The sequence below is a fragment of the Ranitomeya imitator genome, chromosome 5, assembly GCF_032444005.1.
Source record: "Ranitomeya imitator isolate aRanImi1 chromosome 5, aRanImi1.pri, whole genome shotgun sequence".
Lineage (NCBI taxonomy): Eukaryota > Metazoa > Chordata > Amphibia > Anura > Dendrobatidae > Ranitomeya > Ranitomeya imitator.
The window spans coordinates 461181457-461202658 of NC_091286.1; the positions used below are offsets into that span (position 1 = coordinate 461181457).

Consider the following 21202-nt stretch of genomic DNA (forward strand, 5'->3'; position numbering starts at 1 on the left):
AAAGAGTGGTGCATCACATGTGAATCCACAATTCTTGCCACTTGGAACTCCAAATTACCGTCAACAATAACAGGTGGCGGTGGCAAGGGTGACAACTCCACAGGCGCTGCATATTTTTTGAGCAATAACCTGTGGAAAATATGGATTTTGAGATTTAGAGGAAGCTCGCGGCAAAAAGCCACAGGGTTAATCCAGGGTTAAATCTAGGACTTAATTTCCAGGAGACATTTTCAGTTTAATATTTCTAGTAGACAGCCATACCAAATCATTCTCTCCCAGGTCCAGACCTGACAACCGTTTATTATCAGCCATGCATTTCTATCTGTCCCCCATGATTTTCAAGTTGTTCTGAACTCTTTGCCATACAGATGAGAGTGATGAAGAAAATCCTTCATACCCAGGAATCCCTGAAGATCCCTTTTTACTGAAGATACAGAACTATGGATGAAATACAAATTCAATAAAAAATTACAACTTACCAGTGAACTCACTGTGACGACTGTTTAACCCCCCTTTCTGACATATGACTTACTATCCCGTCGAGGTGGTATGGGCCCGTATAACCACCGATGGGATAGTATGTCATCACCGATCAGCACCGCTCACGGGGGGAGCGAGACATGTAGGGGCCGGGTGTCAGCTGACTATCGCAGTTGACATCCGGCACTATGTGCCAGGAGTGGTCACGGACCGCTCCTGGCACATTAACTCCTGGAACACAGCGATCAAAGATGATCGCAGCGTTCTGGCGGCACAGGGAAGCATCGTGTAGGGAGGGGGCTCCCTGCATGCTTCCCTGAGACCTTCTGAGCAACACAGGCCTGGATCCAAAATGGCCATGGGGAGCCTTCCGGGTTCTGCAGGGAGGTGGCTTCCAAGCGCCTGCTCAGGGCAGGCGCTGGGAAGCCTCCCTGCTGTGCCTGTGTGATCGCTGATCTGACACAGTGCACAGCAAAGTGTCAGATCAGTGATCTGTCACTTTACTGTGATGTCTCCCCTGGGGTAAAGTAAAAAAGTAAAAAAAAAATATATTTACATGTGTAAAAAAAAAAAATTCCTAAATAAAGAAAAAAAAATATTGTTCCAATAAATACAATTCTTTATCTAAATAAAAAAAACAATAAAAGTACACATATTTATTATCACCGCGTCCGTAATGACCCGACCTATAAAACTGTCCCGCTAGTTAACCCCTTCAGTGAACTGAACACCGTAAAAAAAGGTAAAAAATGACGCTTTATTATCATACCGCCAAACAAAAAGTGGAATAACACGCGATCAAAAAGACAGATTTAAATATCCATGGTACCACTGAAAACGTCATCTTGTCCCGCAAAAAACGAGCCGCAACACAGCATCATCAGCAGAAAAGTAAAAAAGTTATAGTCCTCAGAATAAAGCGATGCAAAAATAATTATTTTTTATATAAAATAGTTTTTATCGTATAAAAGCTCCAAAACATAAAAAAATGATATAAATGAGGTATCACTGTAATTGTACTGACCCGAAGAATAAAACTGCTTTATCAATTCTACCAAATGTGGAACAGTATAAGCGCCCCCCAAAAGAAATTCATGAATAGCTGTTTTTTGTTCATTCTACCTCACAAAAATAGGAATAAAAAGCGATCAAAAATGTCATGTGCCTGAAAATAGTACCAATAAAAATGTCAACTCGTCCCGCAAAAAACAAGACCTCACATGACTTTGTGAACCAAAATATGTAAAAATTATAGCTCTCAAAATGTGGAGACGCAAAAACTATTTTTTAGTGTGTGACGGCTGCCAATCATAAAAATCAGCCAAAAAAAAGCTATAAAAGTAAATCAAACCCCCTTCATCACCCCATTAGTTAGGGAAAAATAATAAAATTAAAAAAAAAATGTATTTATTTCCATTTTTCCATTAGGGTTAGGGTTAGGGTTGGGGCTAAAGTTAGTGTTAGTGTTAGGGTTGGGGCTAAAGTTAGGGTTAAGGTTGGGGCTAAATTTAGGGTTAGGGTTGGGGCTAAAATTAGAGTTGGGACTAGGGTTGGGGTTAGCATTAGGGTAAGAGGTGGGGCTAAAGTTAGGGTTAGGGTTGGGGCTAAAGTTAGGGGTAGGGTTGGGGCTAAAGTTAGTGGTAGGGTTGGGGCTAAAATTAGGGTTAGGGTTGGGGCTAAAGTTAGGGTTTGGATTACATTTACGGTTGGGATTAGGGTTGGGATTAGGGTTAGGGTTGTGGTTAGGGTTATGGTTGGGATTAGGGTTAGGCAGGGCCGGACTGGCCATTTGGCAATTCTGGCAAATGCCAGAAGGGCCGGTCTGGTTGTGGGCTGCCTTGTGTGCTACGTTGTTAACAGAATCAATTTTCTCAAGACACCCATACTGTTAACAGTTGTGACGGAGCACAAAGCCAGTCACTCCATCACTTTCCCCAGCAGGCCATGGGTATAATTAGAAATATTGGTGTTGTAGTAAATCTTCCTTTCCTCCATCCAAGCTAATAGTAGTAATATACAGTATCCCCCTCTGGTACTTGGGGACCGGGACAACATGGGCCTGTGTGATTTCAAATGCCAGGGCTGAATTTCATCTACAGTCCGTACCTAGGGATAGGGGTGTGTTTGGGTTAGGGTTTCAGTTAGAATTGGGGGGTTTCCACTGTTTAGGCACATCAGGGGCTCTCCAATTGTGACATGGTGTCCAATCTCAATTCCAGCCAATTCTGCGTTGAAAAAGTAAAACAGTGCTCCTTCCCTTCCGAGCTCTCCCGTGCACCCAAACAGGGGTTTACCCCAACATTTTGGGGGTCCAGTTTCTCCTGTAACCCTTGGGAAAATACAAAATCGGGGGCTAAAAAATATTTTTTGTGGAAAAAAAGATTTTTTATTTTCACGGCTCTGTTATAAACTGTAGTGAAACACTTGGGGGTTTAAAGTTCACACAACACATCTTGGGGGGGTCTAATTTATAATATGGGGTCACTTGTGGGGGGTTTCTACTGTTTAGGTACATCAGGGGCTCTGCAAATGCAACGTGACGCCTGCAGACCAATCCATCTAAGTCTGCATTCCAAATTCGCGCCTTCCCTTTCGAGCTCTGCCATGCCAAACGGTGGTTCCCCCCACATATGGGGTATCAGCGCACTCAGGACAAATTGCACAACAACTTTTGCGGTCCATTTTCTCCTGTTACCCTTAGGAAAATACAAAACTGGGAGCTAAAAGATTATTTTTGTGGAAAAAAAATAATTTTTATTTTCACGGCTCTGCATTATAAACTGTAGAGAAACACTTGGGGGTGCTAAGTTCTCACAACACATCTAGATAAGTTCCTTGGGGGTTTAGTTTCCAATATGGGGTCATTTGTGGGGGTCTTCTACTGTTTAGGTACATCAGTGACTCTGTAAATGCAATGTGACGCCTGCAGACCAATCCATCTACAGTAAGTCTGCATTCCAAACGTTGCGCCCTCCCTTTTGAGCTCTGCCATGCGCCTAAACAGTGGTTCCCTCCTACATATGAGGTATCAGCGTACTGAGTACAAATTGGACAACAACTTTTGGAGTCCAATTTCTCCTGTTACCCTTGGGAAAATACAAAACTGGGGGCTAAAAAATAATTTTTGTGGAAAAAAAAATGTTATTTTCACGGCTTTGCATTATAAAATGTAGTGAAACACTTGGAGGTTCAAAGTTTTCACATCACACCTAGATAAGTTCATTAGGGGGTCTTCTTTCCAAAATGATGTCACTTGTGGGGGGTTTCAATGTTTAGGCACATCAGGGACTCTCCAAATGCGACATGGCGTCCCATCTCAATTCTAGTCAATTTTGCATTGAGAAGTCAAATGGCACTCCTTCCCTTCCAAGCTCTACCATACACCCAAACAGTGGTTTACCCCCAAATATGGGGTATCAGCGTACTCAGGACAAATTGGAGAACAACTTTTGGGGTCCAATTTCTCATGCTACCCTTAGTAAAATAAAACAAATTGGAGCTGAAATATCATTTTTGTGACAGAGAGTTAAATGTTCATTTTTTTTTAAACATTCCAAAAATTCCTGTGAAACACCTGAAGGGTTAATAAACTTCTTGAATGTGGTTTTGAGTACCTTGAGATGTGCAGTTTTTAGAATGGTGTCACACTTGGTTATTTTCTATCATGTAGGCCCCTGAAAGTGACTTCAAATGTGATGTGGTCCCTAAAAAAAAATGGTGATGTAAAATTGAGAAATTGCTGGTCAACTTTTAACCCTTATAACTCCCCAACAAAAAAAATTTTGGCTCCAAAATTGTGCTGATGTAAAGTAGACATCTGGGAAATGTTACCTATTAAGTATTTTGTATGACATATCTCTGTGATTTAAGGGCACAAAAATTCAATGTTGGAAAATTGCAAAATTTTCTAAAGTTTCACCAAATTTACATTTTTTTCACAAGTAAACACAGGTAATATCAAAGAAATTTTACCACTATCATGAAGTACAGTATGTCACGAGAAAACATTGTCAGACTCATCAGGATCCGTTGAAGCGTTCCAGAGTTATAATCTCATAAATGGACAGTGGTCAGAATTGTAAAAATTGGCCCGGTGATTAACGTGCAAACCACCCTTGGGGGTAAAGGGGTTAAGCAAGCTCAGCTAGTGGTAAAAAAAATGACCAATTATCTGGATTATCTTGATCATCTGACACAAAACACCTTAGGTATGCCTCCAAACTCTGGTTTAAAACTTCAGTCTAACACTTAGTTTGAGGATGGAATGCCAAATAAAAGGAAAGATGCATCCCCAGATGAGGCCAAATTCCCCTACAGAATTTAAATGCAAATTGGGTCCCCCGATTTGACACCACATTGGAAAGAAACCCCTTGAAGCTTCACGATCTCGGTGAAAAACACCTGAGCCAGGGTCTTTGTTTTACCTTCTCTCCATAAAGCTAGGAAATGCACCATTTTACTATACCTATCCACCACAACTAAGATATCAGTCTTACCAAAGGAGGAAGGAAGATCTATAATAAAATCCAGGGATAAATGTGTCCATGGCAGGTCAGGTATGGTGAATGGTAGACGAGCCCCAGACGGACGGTTATGACACAAAGTTGACTACATCACAATGCAACCTTGGCCACCAAAATTTACAAGAAGGGGGTTCAAGGTTGCTTAACTACCTGGATGACAAGCCAGAGCCGATCTCTGGTGTGCCGCTAAAACTTTGAGGCGCAGATGCAATGGTACAAACAATTTCCCTGAAGAGCTAGCAAGAGCATCCCCCTTAGCCTTCAATATCTCTCGCTCCTACTCAGAATGTACGACAGAGACGACCACCCCTTCTTATAAAATTGGAACAGAGTCTTCTGAACTGCAACCAAAGGGAAGTTCCGAGATAAAGCATCAGCTTTGATGTTCTTAATTCCAGGACAGTAATGGCAATAAAATTAAACCTGTTAAAAAATAGCTTGCTAGCTTGTCTAGGATTAAGACATTTAGCGGATTCGAGATATAACATATTTTTATGATCAGTAATGACAGTGACAGAGTAGACTCCCCCCTCCAAAAAAGGACAACACTCCTCAAAACCCAAATTAATTGCCAAAAGTTTTCTATTGCCTACTTCATAGTTCCTTTCGGACAACAATTTTTGAAGAAAAAAAGGCACAGGAATACCACTTACCAGGGGATGACTCTTGAGACAACACAGCTCCGACTACTACCTCAGATGCATCAACCTCAACAATAAATGGTTGGGAAACATTGGGTTGAATGAGTACAAGAGCAGTGGAACAGCATATTCTTCAAAGAAGAGAATGCCTGATGGGTGCAGTCGGACCACTTCAAGGAGTTCAAACCTTTTTTTGCCATGTCAGTAAGTGGTTTGACAATTGAGGATAAGTTTTTAATAAATTTCCGACAATAGTTAGCAAACCCCAAAAAGCATTGCAATTTTCCAAGGCATTCATTCTTACAAGTGCTCCCTGTGTTTCCAGCTGAAACTGCAGAGATAATACAAATTCTGCGTCATCAGTGTTGTTTTCAAGGTTGAGAATGTAGGGCGAACTTTGGTGACATTATGAACACAGGACTAGACCATGATGTCACCAATAGTTCTTTAACCTGCAGGAATCTAGAGGAATCGAAGATGAGAAGACAGTCTAGTAAGTCATCAATGGTGTGTTTTTATATACTGTATATATATATATATATATATATATATATACACATACATATATATATATATATATATATATATATAATTGTCTAAGGGTTTTTCCGTCTGTCTGTCTGTTTGTCTGTCTGTCCTGGAAATCCCGGCTCTCTGATTGGTCGAGGCCGCCAGGCCTCGACCAATCAGCAACGGGCATAGCGACGATGATGTCTTAAAGGACGTAGAAATCCCGCGTCTGATTGGTCGAGGCCGCCAGGCCTCGACCAATCAGCAACGGGCACAGCGACGATGATGTCATAAAGGACGCAGACATCTCACGTTTCTGATTCAGCGACGGGCACAGTATCGACGTAGATGTCATAATGGTTGCCATGGCGACGATGATGTCATAAAGGTTGCCTCGACCAATCAGCGACGGGCACAGAGTGCCGCGAATTCTGGAATCATCATTGTCCATATACTACGGGGACATGCATATTCTAGAATACCCGATGCGTTAGAATCGGGCCACAATCTAGTATATATATATACAGTATATATATATATAGAAAGAAAGTGAAAAAGCAGCACAAAAAATTAGTCACAGTGTGCAAAAGCTTCCCAGGCATGTACCAATCGTAGTAAATATATCCACAAAAAATGGAAGCAGCACACCATAATACAGTCAATTCACATGCAGGTTAATTGTCCATCGAGCCTTGAAAAAGGTCCATTTTTGGGGGGGACCGAAATGTTGCCAGATGGGCAATTAAACTGCACGTGAATTGACTCTATTATGGTCTGCTGCTTCCATTTCTCATGGATATATACAGCTCTGGCAAAAATTAAGAGACTACCACATCAAAACCCTGTCATGGGCAGCGCAATCTCCAGAACTGAACCCCATTGAAAACCTCTGGAATGTAATCAAGAGGATGATGGATAGTCACAAGCCATCAAACAAAGAAGAACTGCTGACATTTTTGTACCAGGAGCAGTGTGAAAGATTGGTGGAAAGCATGCCAAGACGCATGAAAGCTGTGATTAAAAATCATGGTTATTCCACAAAATATTGATTTCTGAACTCTTCCTGACTTAAAGCTTTAGTATCGTTGTTTCTAAATGGTTATGAACTTGTTTTCTTTGCATTATTTGAGGTCTGATTTCTTTTTTTTTACCATTTTTCTTTTCAGAAAAAAAATACAAAATTTATTGCTTGGAAATTCAGAGACGTTGTCAGTAGTTTATAGAATAAATGAAACATTTACATTTTACTCAAAAATATACCTATAAAGAGAACAATCAGACAAACTGAACATTTTGCAGTGGTCTCTTAATTTTTGCCAGAGCTGTATGTATATATATATACATATATATATATATATATATATATATATATCCACCAGGTGATCATCACTCTGCATGATCTTTTGTTACTGTTTAACCCAGATAACACCCAATTTGCGTTTATTTAACCTTTCCAGCATTTGTCTCTTCACTTTTAATGAATTAAAGGTACCGTCACACTAAGCGACGCTGCAGCGATACCGACAACGATGCCGATCGCTGCAGCGTCGCTGTTTGGTCGCTGGAGAGCTGTCACACAGACAGCTCTCCAGTGACCAACGATGCCGGTAACCAGGGTAAACATCGGGTTACTAAGCGCAGGGCCGCGCTTAGTAACCCGATGTTTACCCTGGTTACCATCGTAAAAGTAAAAAAACAAACACTACATACTTACCTTCTGCTGTCTGTCCCCGGCGCTGTGCTTTCCTGCACTCACAGCGGCCGGAAAGCAGAGCGGTGAAGTCACTGCTGTGCTTTCCGGCTGGCCGTCGCTGACACAAAATGCAGGAGGAGTGCAGGAAGCAGAGCGCCGGGGACAGACAGAAGAAGGTAAGTATGCAGTGTTTGTTTTTTTTACTTTTACGCTGGTAACCAGGGTAAACATCGGGTTACTAAGTGCGGCCCTGCGCTTAGTAACCCGATGTTTACCCTGGTTACCAGTGAAGACATCGCTGAATCGGCATCACACACGCCGATTCAGCGATGTCAGCAGGTGATCCAGCGACGAAATAAAGTTCTGGACTTTCTGCAGCGACAAACGATGGCACAGAAGGGCCTAATCGCTGCTGCGTGTCAAACACAACGATATCGCTATCCAGGACGCTGCAACGTCACGGATCGCTAGCGATATCGTTGTGAAGTTGTTTAGTGTGAAGGTACCTTAAGACTCATCCTACGCCAGCATGCCATTTCATTAGGACACTGTGTTCTCGGCAGCACATCGCCCAGTGTAAAGAGGAAATGAGCTGCTGATAACTTGATATGTACGGTAACAGAATAATCTATTTGTGAGTGATCATTCTAGTCCCACCATTTTTCATCAGCATATGTAACGAGTCCGGCAAACAAGTACAGGATTGCTTTAATATTGTCGAGCTCACTTGTTTAAAGGTCGGAAATGAACTTTTATCCAGAGCCCCACTTTGCCTAAAACTGTACAGATTTAGTGAGTGTTGTGGGAAATTACGGCCCATGTGAGTCAACCCAAAAATTTAATAGAACAGTTATGCTTGGTATCAATAGCAAATAGTGCATCGCTTGGATGCTCTGGCCAACACAGCCAGTATTAAGCTAGACCGTTTTGATAAATTAGACCTGGCAAGAAGAAAAATTGTCCTAGCTGGCCGCAGCAACCAACTACAGTGCAGCTTTGGTTTTTCAAGATCACTATAAAAAATGAAACTTCTGAAAGCTGTGCTATAATTGTTATGGACAACTAAGGCAATTTTCCTAAGGCTTCCCTTATCAGCATGATGCCGCTGCAGAGACCCTGATTCCATGTGTATTTTTTATACATTTTTGTAGCATTGAGTTTTAATAAATCTAATAATTGGCAATTATTATTGAACCTTGGGATGAGTGCTGGATACATTTTTTCTACATTCTTTGGGTTGCTTGCTGCAGTTTAGATAAAATCATTGCTTTATCTGCTGCAGATCTACCAGTTATCTGAATCCTGAGCTCTGTATAACCCACGCCCCCACCACTGAATGGCAGCCTTATGTCTACACTGTGCATAGGCAAATTAGATGAGTCGAATGGCCATGTCAGTAGTCTGTGGATACCGGACAGGACCCTTGCGAACCGCTTCCTACCTGATGGAATTTCTGGTGCCTCTTCTGATTTGTACGCCCAGCCCAAAACCATTGTTGTGGCATGACAAATGCATTATGATGTTCTAGCAAGATTGTCAACTGTTCAGAAATTCCTGGACAGTCAGTGAAAATGGACACTTTTTCCTCTGTCCTTAAAATTTTTTGATGTGAGCATGATTTTTCTTTTTTTTTTTGAGTTGGAGAAACGTCAGATTATTATGACTATAATTATCATCATTTTATACATGACAGTGAATGCAAGCAAAGTCTTTATATCAGAAATATGGGCTGTAGGCACCTATCGCTTAAAATCTTAATGATTTAATATTGCTTTCAAATGTGTCCATAAAAAATGTTGGCTGTCCATAATGCTTTCATACGTTATTCAAAAAAAATAACAAATCAATTTGGCATTGCTATGTGATAGGCCTGATAGGCCTACTAATGAGAAGATAGCATGGCAGCAGGTAGCAGGCGATTCATAGGCTTCCGTCCAGCAGCCATAAACTACTGATGTGGCCACTGGCCCAGGGTCCAGTTCATCTCTACAAGTTAGTATATACTGTATTGTAATAAACATCACATATTCCAGTTACATGGAAACAAAATGAGTTTCTTTTAAGCGCAACAGACAAGTACAAGAATGTCTTTACAGAACAATCTATATATATAATTGTCTAAGGGGTACTTCCGTCTGTTTGTCTGTCTGTAACGGAAATCCCGCATCGCTGATTGGTCGCGGCCAGCTGGCCGCGACCAATCAGCGACGGGCACAGTCAAGCTGTGAATACTCCCTTCCCTACTCCCCTCCAGTCAGTGCCCCCTCCCTACTCCTTAGTCAGTGCCCCCATAGCGGTTTAGCAGTCTGTTAAATGGACTGCGTTACACCGCGGCATAACGCGGTGTAACGCAGTCTGTTAACGCTGCTACTAACCCTGCGTGACCAACTTTTTTACTATTGATGCTGCCTATGCAGCATCAATAGTAAAAAGATATAATGTTAAAAAATATAAAAAATCATTATATTCTCACCTTTCGGTGCCTTTCCCGCTCCTCGCGACGCTCCATCCCAAGAATGCATTGCGGCAATGACCGGAGTTGACGTAGCAGTCTCGCGAGACCGCTACATCATCACCTGTTATTGCCGCAATACATTCTTGGGACCGGAGCGTCGCGAGGAGCATCGTTAAATGCCTGGGCCGCCGGAAGGTGAGTATGTAACTATTTTCTATTTTAATTATTTTTTTAACAGAGATATGGTGCCCACATTGCTATATACCACGTGGGCTGTGTTATATACTACGTGGGCTGTGTTATATACTGCGTGGCCTGTGTTATATACTACGTCTCTGTGCTATATACTACGTAGGCTGTGCTATATACTATGTGGGCTGTGTTATATACTACGTGGCTGTGCTATATACTACGTAGCTGTCCTATATACTACGTGACTATGCAAGAAAACTACGTGGCTGGGCAGTATACTACGTGGCTGTGCTATATACTATGTGGCCTGTGTTATATACTACGTGGCCTGTGTGTTATGTATTACGTGGGCTGTGTTATATACTATGTGGGCTGTGTTATATACTGCATGGGCTGTGCTATATACTACTATACATATTCTAGAATACCCAATGCATTAAAATCAGGCCACCATCTAGTATTTTATTAGAATACTTTGTTGTTGAAAATAAATGCAATTTACTTAAAGGATATATCAGGGACTTTGAAAAAGGTATGTAGTTGGTAATAGAGGCAACTACCTGCCTGTTGTACCCAGCGACAGTCATTGACCGCTCCTGCCAGAGATTCACCTACTCCCAGTCAACAGAGCAGCAGTTTCTCTTCCTGATGACCAGGCAGGACTACTGGTGTCATGCTGATTGACAGCTGTCTCTCAGCTGACTAACTGGGGGAAGTGGCTGTCAATCAGCACAACACCAGTATTCCAGCCCCATCAACCGGAAGAGAAACTGCTACTCTGTTGACAGGGAGCAGCTGAATCTCTTGCAGGAGAGGTCAATGATCGGCGCCAGGTACAACAGGCAGGAAGCTACCTCTGTTAACAACAACATGTCTTTTTATTTTAAGTTCCAGATATCCCCTTTAATATTAATGCTAATGAAATAATGTCTCACTAATTTATGAAATGATGCTAAATTGGAATGAGAAAGCAACGACTGCCCAATCACCCCACTACTAGTCCCTCATGAGACATAATGGCACAGTGTTTTCCTAGTGCTGTAGCCACTTCATTCTAGTGATCTCCATGAATCAAACTACTTCGACCCCACAAATCTAATTCGATATGCATTTAATATTTAACGGATCCAACCCACTTATTCAGTTATTATGAAAGCACATTCATAATCACAAGATAGACGGACACTATAACATTACAAAAATGTGCTATTTTGATAACAATGTACACATTTCCCATAAATAAGTGGAACATAATCAGAAGTACGAGCCATTCTAGAACAGTTCTATCCAGTATTATTTTGTTTTAAGTAATAATAATCACAAGTGTCTGACGACAGTAAATGAAGTTACACGAGTCTTACCTTCTTTCATCTGGTCTGTATGATGAGGAGGACCGGCCACTGGTCCAAATAAACATCTTAGAGTGTTGTCCAACTTTGCCTTTCCTGACAGTGGTGGACTTGGTGGAATGATGCAGAGACCTGAGAGAAGGATACTTGGAGTCACTCATTTGAAAAACCTGATGAAAATCAGTGCCCGTCACCTAAACGCTTTTTAGGGCAACTTTTATCTTACTAGTCAACCATCCAAAGATTTTCACCGACAGGCTGATTGTGTAAACTCATACATAAAATAACAGAATGTCTCCCCTCGCTCTGCACTTTTTTATTGACAGCACTATCTCAGACTTTGATTCTCACATGTCCACCTCCAGCAGAGTGAGATAAGGCACCATTAATTCCTGCCGTGGTAGATTTTGCTGTGGAAAATAAGAAGACAACGGTGACCTAGTAGCTGTAAAGTCATAATCCTCTAGGCGTTTAATAAATTGTAGTTTTGGATGCTACAGTTTTGTGCTTTATTTAATCCGCCCATGTTTCTTCTAATTCTTTTCTTTTTCGGAGCAGAGATGTATCCAACATCATTATATGATTCCATGCTCCATGATGCGGTACCAAACCTGTAGTTAAATGTCACCTCTGGTTTACGTACAGTAACTCTTCCCCCCCCCCGACACGGCTTCGGAGAATGTTAGCAACCTGGCCAGGTGCTCCTGTTCCATGATGTCTAATGTCCAGTGATGCAAGCAGGATCCGTTCCAAGGTTTGCTTCCTTTAGTGCTTTCATGGTTTTAACCACTTCATTGCCAGCTCATTGCTACACGAATAAGCTGTGTCATTTCTATATAAATCATACATTCTGTCTTTATTGCATCTGACTTCTCGGATTCATTTTTAAGTCGGAATTGCTTAAAATTGCTTAAAGCAGCAACACTTATTTTGCTTTCCCCTTTTTCAAGTGTATCAGACTTACTTAAAGTGGTGCTTGACCTTTAAAGCTACTTTAATATATCAGGCAATGACATTATGAGCAATCTTCAATATATACCCATTAACCAAATTGCTCCATCTTGTGAAGGGAGTGATTCAGCAGTTTATTAGGGAATCGTTAGAAATGCAATTTCCTAGTATACGAGAATACGCTCATCAAAAGATTTCCCGTGAAACGTTAATCTAGATAAAGTCTCCCCATTAATTGCTCTTCTAGACGGCCATATTATCGGTCCAAGTGTGATCCGTAAAAGTATTGGATCGCACTCGGATCAATATTAGTCTAATATTATGGGGCCGCCCTATGTCCGAACTTTTCCTTGCACAGAGGATGTCCAAGGAAAAAAATCGTTGCATGCCTGAGTTTTATCTGATATTCGGATCGTACACGGCCGTTCAAGTCTATGAGTCTATGGGTGCTGCATTCGGATGATGTCTGAGTGCAGACCGATTTCCGGGCACTGACAGAATGAAGAAGATGGAGAAATGTTATTCTTCATCTTCTCCTCAGAGTGTGCTCTGAGAATCCTGATCACAATATGCTCACACTCTGATTCAACTGCGATCAGAGTTTAATCAGAGTGTCATTTGCATTATCGGCCCAATTTTCTCAGATAAGAGAATATATGGCTGTCTGCAGGAGCCCTAACTATTAGTCTGTAGTCCACTTTAGGTTTGTGGTCCACAAAATGCTGCTGTTGTGCACAGACCGACATAGGTAGTACAATGTAGAGATACCAGCACTAGGACCTCTGACACTTAAATTAGGAAAAAGGCAAGATGAATATTAATGCTAATTAGCTTTGTAGCCACAAGGTGGGCATTATTATTGTGTAGAGAGCACAAGCCAAGATATTAAAAATGAGAATGTAGGACTGTATGGGAGCTTTATCAAATAGAGAGGAAATGGAATATTACCCTGTGGGGCACAAGCAGCATTATTACACAAAAGGAGACAGAAAGTAAAAAATAGTTACTGTGAGGGACAATTTTACTTTTTGGCACAAAAGGGATGTTATAACTTTGGGAGGCACAATAAGGGCACCATCACGTTACGGAGACCCAAACAAGATCATTGCTTTGGTACATAATGGGATTTTGTATAAACGGGGCACCATAAGGGGAATATCAATACTGTGATGAAGTACAAAGCAGGGAATTTAACTTGTAGATGGCATAATTAATGATTTATTAATGTGGGACCACACTATTATCTTGTAATGTATGAAAAGGGGCACTAGCACTGTGTAGACACAAATGGGGCACTGTTACTGTGTAGATGGCATAATGAATGATTTATTAACATGTGAGCACACAATTATCTTGTAACATATAAAAAGGGGCACTAGCACTGTGTAGACACAAATGGGGCACTGTTACTGTGTAGATGGCATAATGAAGGATTTATTACTGTGCAAGCACGCTATTATTTTGTAAGGTATAAACGGGGCACCATAAGGGGAGTATCAATACTGTGATGAAGTACAAAGCAGGGAATTTAACTTGTAGATGGCATAATTAATGAATTATTAATGTGGGACCACACTATTATCTTGTAATGTATGAAAAGGGGCACTAGCACTGTGTAGACACAAATGGGGCACTGTTACTGTGTAGATGGCATAATGAATGATTTATTAACATGTGAGCACACTATTATCTTGTAACATATAAAAAGGGGCACTAGCACTGTGTAGGCACATGTGGGGCACTGTTACTGTGTAGATAGCATAATGAATGATTTATTAACATGTGAGCACACTATTATCTTGTAATGTATGAAAAGGGGCACTAGCACTGTGTAGACACAAATGGGGCACTGTTACTGTGTAGATGGCATAATGAATGATTTATTAACATGTGAGCACACTATTATCTTGTAACATATAAAAAGGGGCACTAGCACTGTGTAGGCACATGTGGGGCACTGCTACTGTGTAGGTGGCATAATGAATGATTTAGTAACATGTGAGCACACTATTTTCTTGTAACATATAAAAAGGGGCACTAGCACTGTGTAGACACAAATGGGGCACTGTTACTGTGTACGTGGCATAATGAAGGATTTATTACTGTATAACCACACTATTTTGTAAGGCAAAGAAAGGGTCACACTGTGTAGGCACAAAAAGGGCACTATTACCGTGTATGTGGCACTAATAATGGGCCAGGAAGCAGTAGAATGAAGAGTTTATGAGCTGGGAGAAGTAATGACTTGAAGAAGTAATTTAACAGCTTTGATATAGAAAAATGAATTGCTACAACCAGAGAACCACCGTCAGACAGCCACCATTTTCCTGGATTCTTTTGAGTTCTTAGAAGCAGTTATAATAAAATGAAATAAATAAGCACAATAAACTGGCGTTCCTAAGCTCCAGTCTGACTCTGGCTACCCAGTGGCTTAAGCACTATCAGAACCAAAGACCGAGGCATAGTACCAAGGAGCTGTGGCTTCTGCAGAGGTGGCCTAAGGAGTCAGGTGAGTATAATATGTTTTCTTTTTCATTGTTTTTATCTCCTTCCTTCCTCTCTGTTTATTATAATTTGGGGTCTGGAGAGATCTCAGAGCATAATGAACCTTTTTTCACTTTCAAGTCGCACTGAGGCTGCCGTCACACTATCAGTATTTGGTCAGTATTTTACATCAGTATTTGTAAGCCAAAACCAGGAGTGGGTGATAAATACAGAAGTGGTGCATATGTTTCCATTATACTTTTCCACTAACTGTTCCACTCCTGGTTTTGGCTTACAAAGGGCCCCTTTCCACTTGTGTGAGAAAAAAACGGTCCGATTTACGGACCGAAAAAACGGATGTAACGTGTGCGATTGTCATGCGAGTGTCATGCGAGTGTAATGCGATTTTTTAATCGCATCATCCGTTTTTACATCCGTATGCAATCCGTTTTTTTTCTCTGCAACTATTTTTATACAGTCATTTACAGGACTATTTACAGTGTTCTGTGCCACAGAATGGTAAGGTATCCGTAAAAAACGGATGGAATACGGATGGTCCGTATTCCATGCGTTTTTTTTCTCGCACCCATTGACTTGCATTGGCAAGTCTCGTCCGAGAATCTCAGCAATACGCAGCATGCTGCGATTTTTTTCTCAGCCGACACAGATTTTTCTCAGTCCGATTTCGGCTGGGAAAAAAATCGCAAATGGAATGTCACCTATTGAAGAACATTGGTCCGAGTGCAATCCGATTTTTTATCGGATTGCACTCGTCCGTTTTTCTCACAAGTGGAAAGGGGCCCAAATACTGATGTAAAATACTGACCAAATACTGCTAGTGTGACGGCAGCCTGATCGGAAAACGAATCTATTGGCCAAAACAGAATCTGTCTTAAATTAATTTCATGAGATTCACTCATCTCTAGTAACTGTATTATGCAAAGGTGTATTATAATATGTAAATCTTTCATGCACAGATCATAAATAGGCCCCTGACCATTTTGTATCCAAGTAATGCTCCTGGGCATTTACGGAAATATCAGGAGAGCTGATGGATCATCTTAAAATGCAGAAATGTAAATGAGGCACACAACTCATAGCAACAAAACCAAGCAATTAGCCCAATGGTAAGATAATATGCAATGTATGATACACATAATCAAGTAATAATGGCTACTGTTGTCAGCTTAAGCCTTAAATGAATGACTATCCTGATTTCTATCCATCTAATGCTTAAGGAACATGGATGTGCTGCATTTCCATGGAAACGTATACTGAATCATTGTGCATAATGAAACGCTAGGAAAGTTGATGATTCAAGGCTGTGTTAAGGTGCCTCAAAATCTGCATTTGCAAAATGTTGCCACTTATTGCACTATTTGATACCTCATTATCACGTATAATGTAACATATGATAAATGTCTCTTTAACATGGATTTCCTATGAGTCTAGACACAGAATACATGTGTAGTCGGCACTATATAGTTCCCTAATCTCATCTGTATGCTGCATACATTGCATAAAAATGATTTCAGATATTGCGATGACACCATGCATGATGTCTTTCATATATTGCCTGGATTTAAGGAACCTGCATGTAACTATATGAGATATAAAATCTTGGTAAAAAAAAAAATCATCACTTTAAGCATAGGGATCAATGATACATTTCTGTGTCATGCAGAATACTAATTTTTTTCTTTGACGGTCATGCGTAAAACAAACAAGCTTGAAAAGAAACGACTGTGAAATGGCTATGTATCTAAATGTAAATTTTCATTTTGCCTCTATCTTGCGGAGGTTCTTATGCTAATAATCAGCTTTGTGTCTTTTTTTCTTCTCATTGGAATGCATGCTAGAAAATCATAGAAAAGAGCATCTGTCATAGGGACACAAGCTCACTTTACAATGAAGCATGTGCTTCTGTGGCTCCCAATGCTTCAGCTCCTGCTGCGCGCTTATGGCCAGATCAAGACCTTTTTAACTACAGTTACAATGCGCATTCTGGCATCATTGTAAGGCTGCCGTCACACGGTCAGTATTTGGTCAGTATTTTACTTCAGTATTTGTAAGTCAAAACCAGGGATGGAACAAATAGAGGAAAAGTATAATAGAAACATGTGCACCACTTCTGCATTTATCACCCACTCCTGGTTTTGGCTACAAATACTGAGGTAAAATACTGACCAAATACTGCTAGGGTAACGGCAGCCTAAAGGTGCAATTTTTTTACCCTTAGAACAGGAGCATGCATGCTAAATCAGTGCACTATAGTGCTGATTGTTTTTATATATAACCCTAAAAAAATATTCAATTTGGGCAGTAAAAACAAGAGTACCAACAACACAGTGGTGCAAGCTTCACTCAGAAAATGGGCTTTATATAAATTCCTTGTGATGTTTGAATGACAAGGATAAGACATCAAATGGTTGTTATAGCAGAATGCTGCAACATCTTCCCCCCACCCTAAAAAATCAATAAATAAAAAAAATGTTGAAAATCTCTTGAATGTCTTTAATGGACTTTTTGCTGTGACTGAGGCCCTGTTCGGGCTCGTGCAGATGACCGTATTCTCCACATCTGGGAAAGTCAGTCAGAGTTTCATCAGAACGTGATCCAATTTTCTCAGATGTGGAGAATTTAAAGCAAAAATGTGGTCAAAGTGCAGTCCAATTCAGTCTGCCTGTGAAAATCAGACTGTGCTCGGATGTCATCCAAGCATGGTCCGATGTTTTCCACGAACTCATAGACATGAATGGACAAGTACCATCCGATTATCAGAAGTCCAGGGAAAAAAATAAACTTGTGCACAACCCCATAGAATAACATGGGGTGAGTGCTATATCAGCAGCCATTAATCATTTACAGGACCCTTTACAGTTTCCTATGCTACAGAATTACAATGTAAAAATCAGATATTACAGAGCTGTGCAAATTAACCCCTTCACGACCTTGCCCTTTACCGCTTTTGCGCTCTCGTTTTTCACTCCCCTCCTTCCCAGAGCCATAACTTTTTTATTTTTCCGTCGATATGGCCATGTGAGAACTTGTTTTTTGCAGGACAAGTTACAGTTTTCAACGACATCATTGGTTTTAGCATGTCGTGTACTAGAAAACAGGAAAAAAATTCCAAGTGCGGTGAAATTGCAAAAAAAAGTGCAATCCCACACTTGTTTTTTGTTTGGCTTTTTTGCTAGGTTCACTAAATGCTAAAACTGTCCTGCCCTATTGATTCTCCAGGTCAGTACGAGTTCATAGACATCAAACATGTCTAGGTTACTTTTTTTCTAAGTGGTAAAAAAAATTCCAAACTTTGCTAAAAAAAAAATTGTGCAATTTTCCGTTACCTGTAGCATCTCCATTTTTCGTGATCTGGGGTCAGGTGAAGGCTTATTTTTTGCGTGCCAAGCTGACGTTTTTAATGATACCACTTTTGTGCAGATACGTTCTTTTGATTGCCCGTTATTGTATTTCAATGCAATGACACGGCGACCAAAAAAACGTAATTCTGGCGTTTCAAATATTTTTCTCGCTACGTCATTTAGCAATCAGGTTAATCCTTTTTTTTTGATAGATCGGGCGATTCTGAACGCGGCGATACCAAATATGTGTAGGTTTGATTTTTTTTGTTTTATTTTGAATGAGGCGAAAGGGGGGTGATTTAAACTTTTATTTTTTTTATTTTTTTCATATTTTTAAAAACATTTTTTTTAACTTTTGCCATGCTTCAATAGCCTCCATGGGAGGCTAGAAGCTGGCACAACTGGATCAGCTCAGATCATCAGATCGCTGCTATGCAGCTGAATTGCAGGCTTGCTATGAGCGCCGACCAGAGGGTGGCGCTCACAGCAGGCCGGCATCACTAACCATAGAGGTCTTAAGGACCTCTATGGTTACCATCCTGATGCATCACCGACCCCTGATCATGTGACGGGGCTCGGTGATGCGATCATTTCCGGCCCCGCGGCTGGAAGTGCCGGTTAAATGTCACTGTCAGCGTTTGACAGCGGCATTTAACTGGTTAATAGCGGTGGGTGAATCGCGATTTCACCCGCTGCTATTGCGGGCACATGTCAGCTGTTCAAAACAGCTGACATGTCCCGGCTTTGAGGTGGGCTCAGCGCTGGAGCCCACATCAAAACAGGGGACCCGACCTCTGCAGTAATAGTATGGCGGAGGTTGGGAAGGGGTTAATTGGGCACTAGGTAGAATTAGGCACTAGGTGAGTATAAGGCCGGGATCATACATGCGAGAAATACGTCCGAGTCTCGCATGGTAATACCCGGCATTGCCGCCGTCACTCAGGAACGGAGCATAGCAATACATGCAGAGAGACGGTGGCAATGCCGGGTATTACCATGTGAGACTCGGACGTATTTCTGGCATGTATGATCCCGGACTAACTGTGTTTGTTATTTTTAAATAAAAAAGTAAAAGTGTTTTCTTTTTTATTTCTAATAAAGGACTTTACACTTACTATAGGATTAGTAATAAATAGGTGTCTTATAGACGCCTTTCCATTCCTAAGCTATGGACTTGATGTCATCTGACAATAGAAAGGTGACATCAACCTCACAAATATGAATCCCACTTGCCACCGCTACAGGGTAAGTGGTAAGAGCCTGGCCTTTTCTGGGCAGCTGAGGGCTGCTATTTTTATGCTGGTGGTAATATCCATGGCCCCTTACCAGCCAGAGAATACCAGCCCCCAGCTGTCTGCTTTAGCAAGGCTGGTTGTCAAAAATGGGGAGACCTCAAGCTGTTTTTTTTAATTATTTATTTAAATAATTAAAACAATCAGAGTGGGGATCCCTCTATTTTTCGTAACGAGCCTTGCTGAAGCTGACAGCTGAGGGTTGCAACCCACAGCTGTGAGTTTTGTCTGGCTGGTTATCAAAAATACGGAGCAACCCATGCCGTTTTTAAAAACAATAATTTACAGTGAAGGATCCGGCTGATGAATACTCCCATTAGCCGCTCCTCCTCTCACTGTTATTAACAGCAGCAGGGGTTGGCTGACGGGAGCAGTAGTCCCATTAGCTGACATCTGTGTGCGGAGGTAAAATTTATACCTCCGATTACAGCTGCTGGCTCATGCTGTCTTTTAATAACGTGGGAACCATGGCTGTCTCACCGGCGGTGATGATTTTACCGCCGATCAGAAGCAATGTTTGCCGTGCTGTCATGCACATGACAGCATTGCAAACACTAGATGTTCGGGCCCCATATTCAAGTCAATGGGGTCCGGGTTTGGGTCTGGGTACTGTTCTGATACCTGAACCCAAACTTTTTTTAGCAATTCAGCTGAACCTGCCATACTGGAACATCCAGGTGTCTTCCCATCTCTACTTGGGTGGGATGAACTATGATCCTACAGACAGATGCAAATAAAGCTAAAAAAGATATTGTAGTAAACATCTTTGTCCTTTGATAACAGGATATAATGTCTGTACATGGTGGGTCTGTGTTTGCACTCTTCCATCTGGTAACCACACATTAGTAAAGATTCTCTCTTGTCCTAACCAGAGCTGTCATAGCAACAACACAGGAGAACAGGCAAGTGCAAACAAATATCATTTACTCAACTGCAAAAACCCATGAAGCAGTTTACATGTGATTTGTGCAGTTTAGTTTAGCTTGGAAGGACATGAAATCTGCTAATTGTTTTTCCTGACCAGCCAATATCATTAATTTACACTTTATATAAAGTACATTTCTGTATTTATTATTATTATTGTTATTATTATTATTATTATATATTTCTTAGGGATGTGTTTGTTTTCTCTTTTTTTTATAAAAAAAAAAAAATCGATAGTAACAGCAATTTTATAGTCTAAATTAGTAAAGGGATCCTGTGACGCTGCAAGCGCAGTCCTATCTGTGGAGATTGAAATGCTGAGCAGAATGATGTATACTTTATAGGT

At 41.0% G+C, this 21202-nt stretch overlaps 1 protein-coding gene across 1 annotated transcript in view; it reads right to left on the reverse strand.

Moving 5' to 3' along the window:
• KCNMB2 (potassium calcium-activated channel subfamily M regulatory beta subunit 2) overlaps positions 1-21202 on the reverse strand; it is a 611704-nt gene that overhangs the window by 214247 nt on the left and 376255 nt on the right. The window contains exon 2 of the mRNA XM_069727285.1: positions 11856-11975. Coding sequence (XP_069583386.1) covers positions 11856-11911 — 56 coding nt within the window. The 5' untranslated portion in view covers positions 11912-11975. The remainder of the gene's footprint in view (positions 1-11855; positions 11976-21202) is intronic.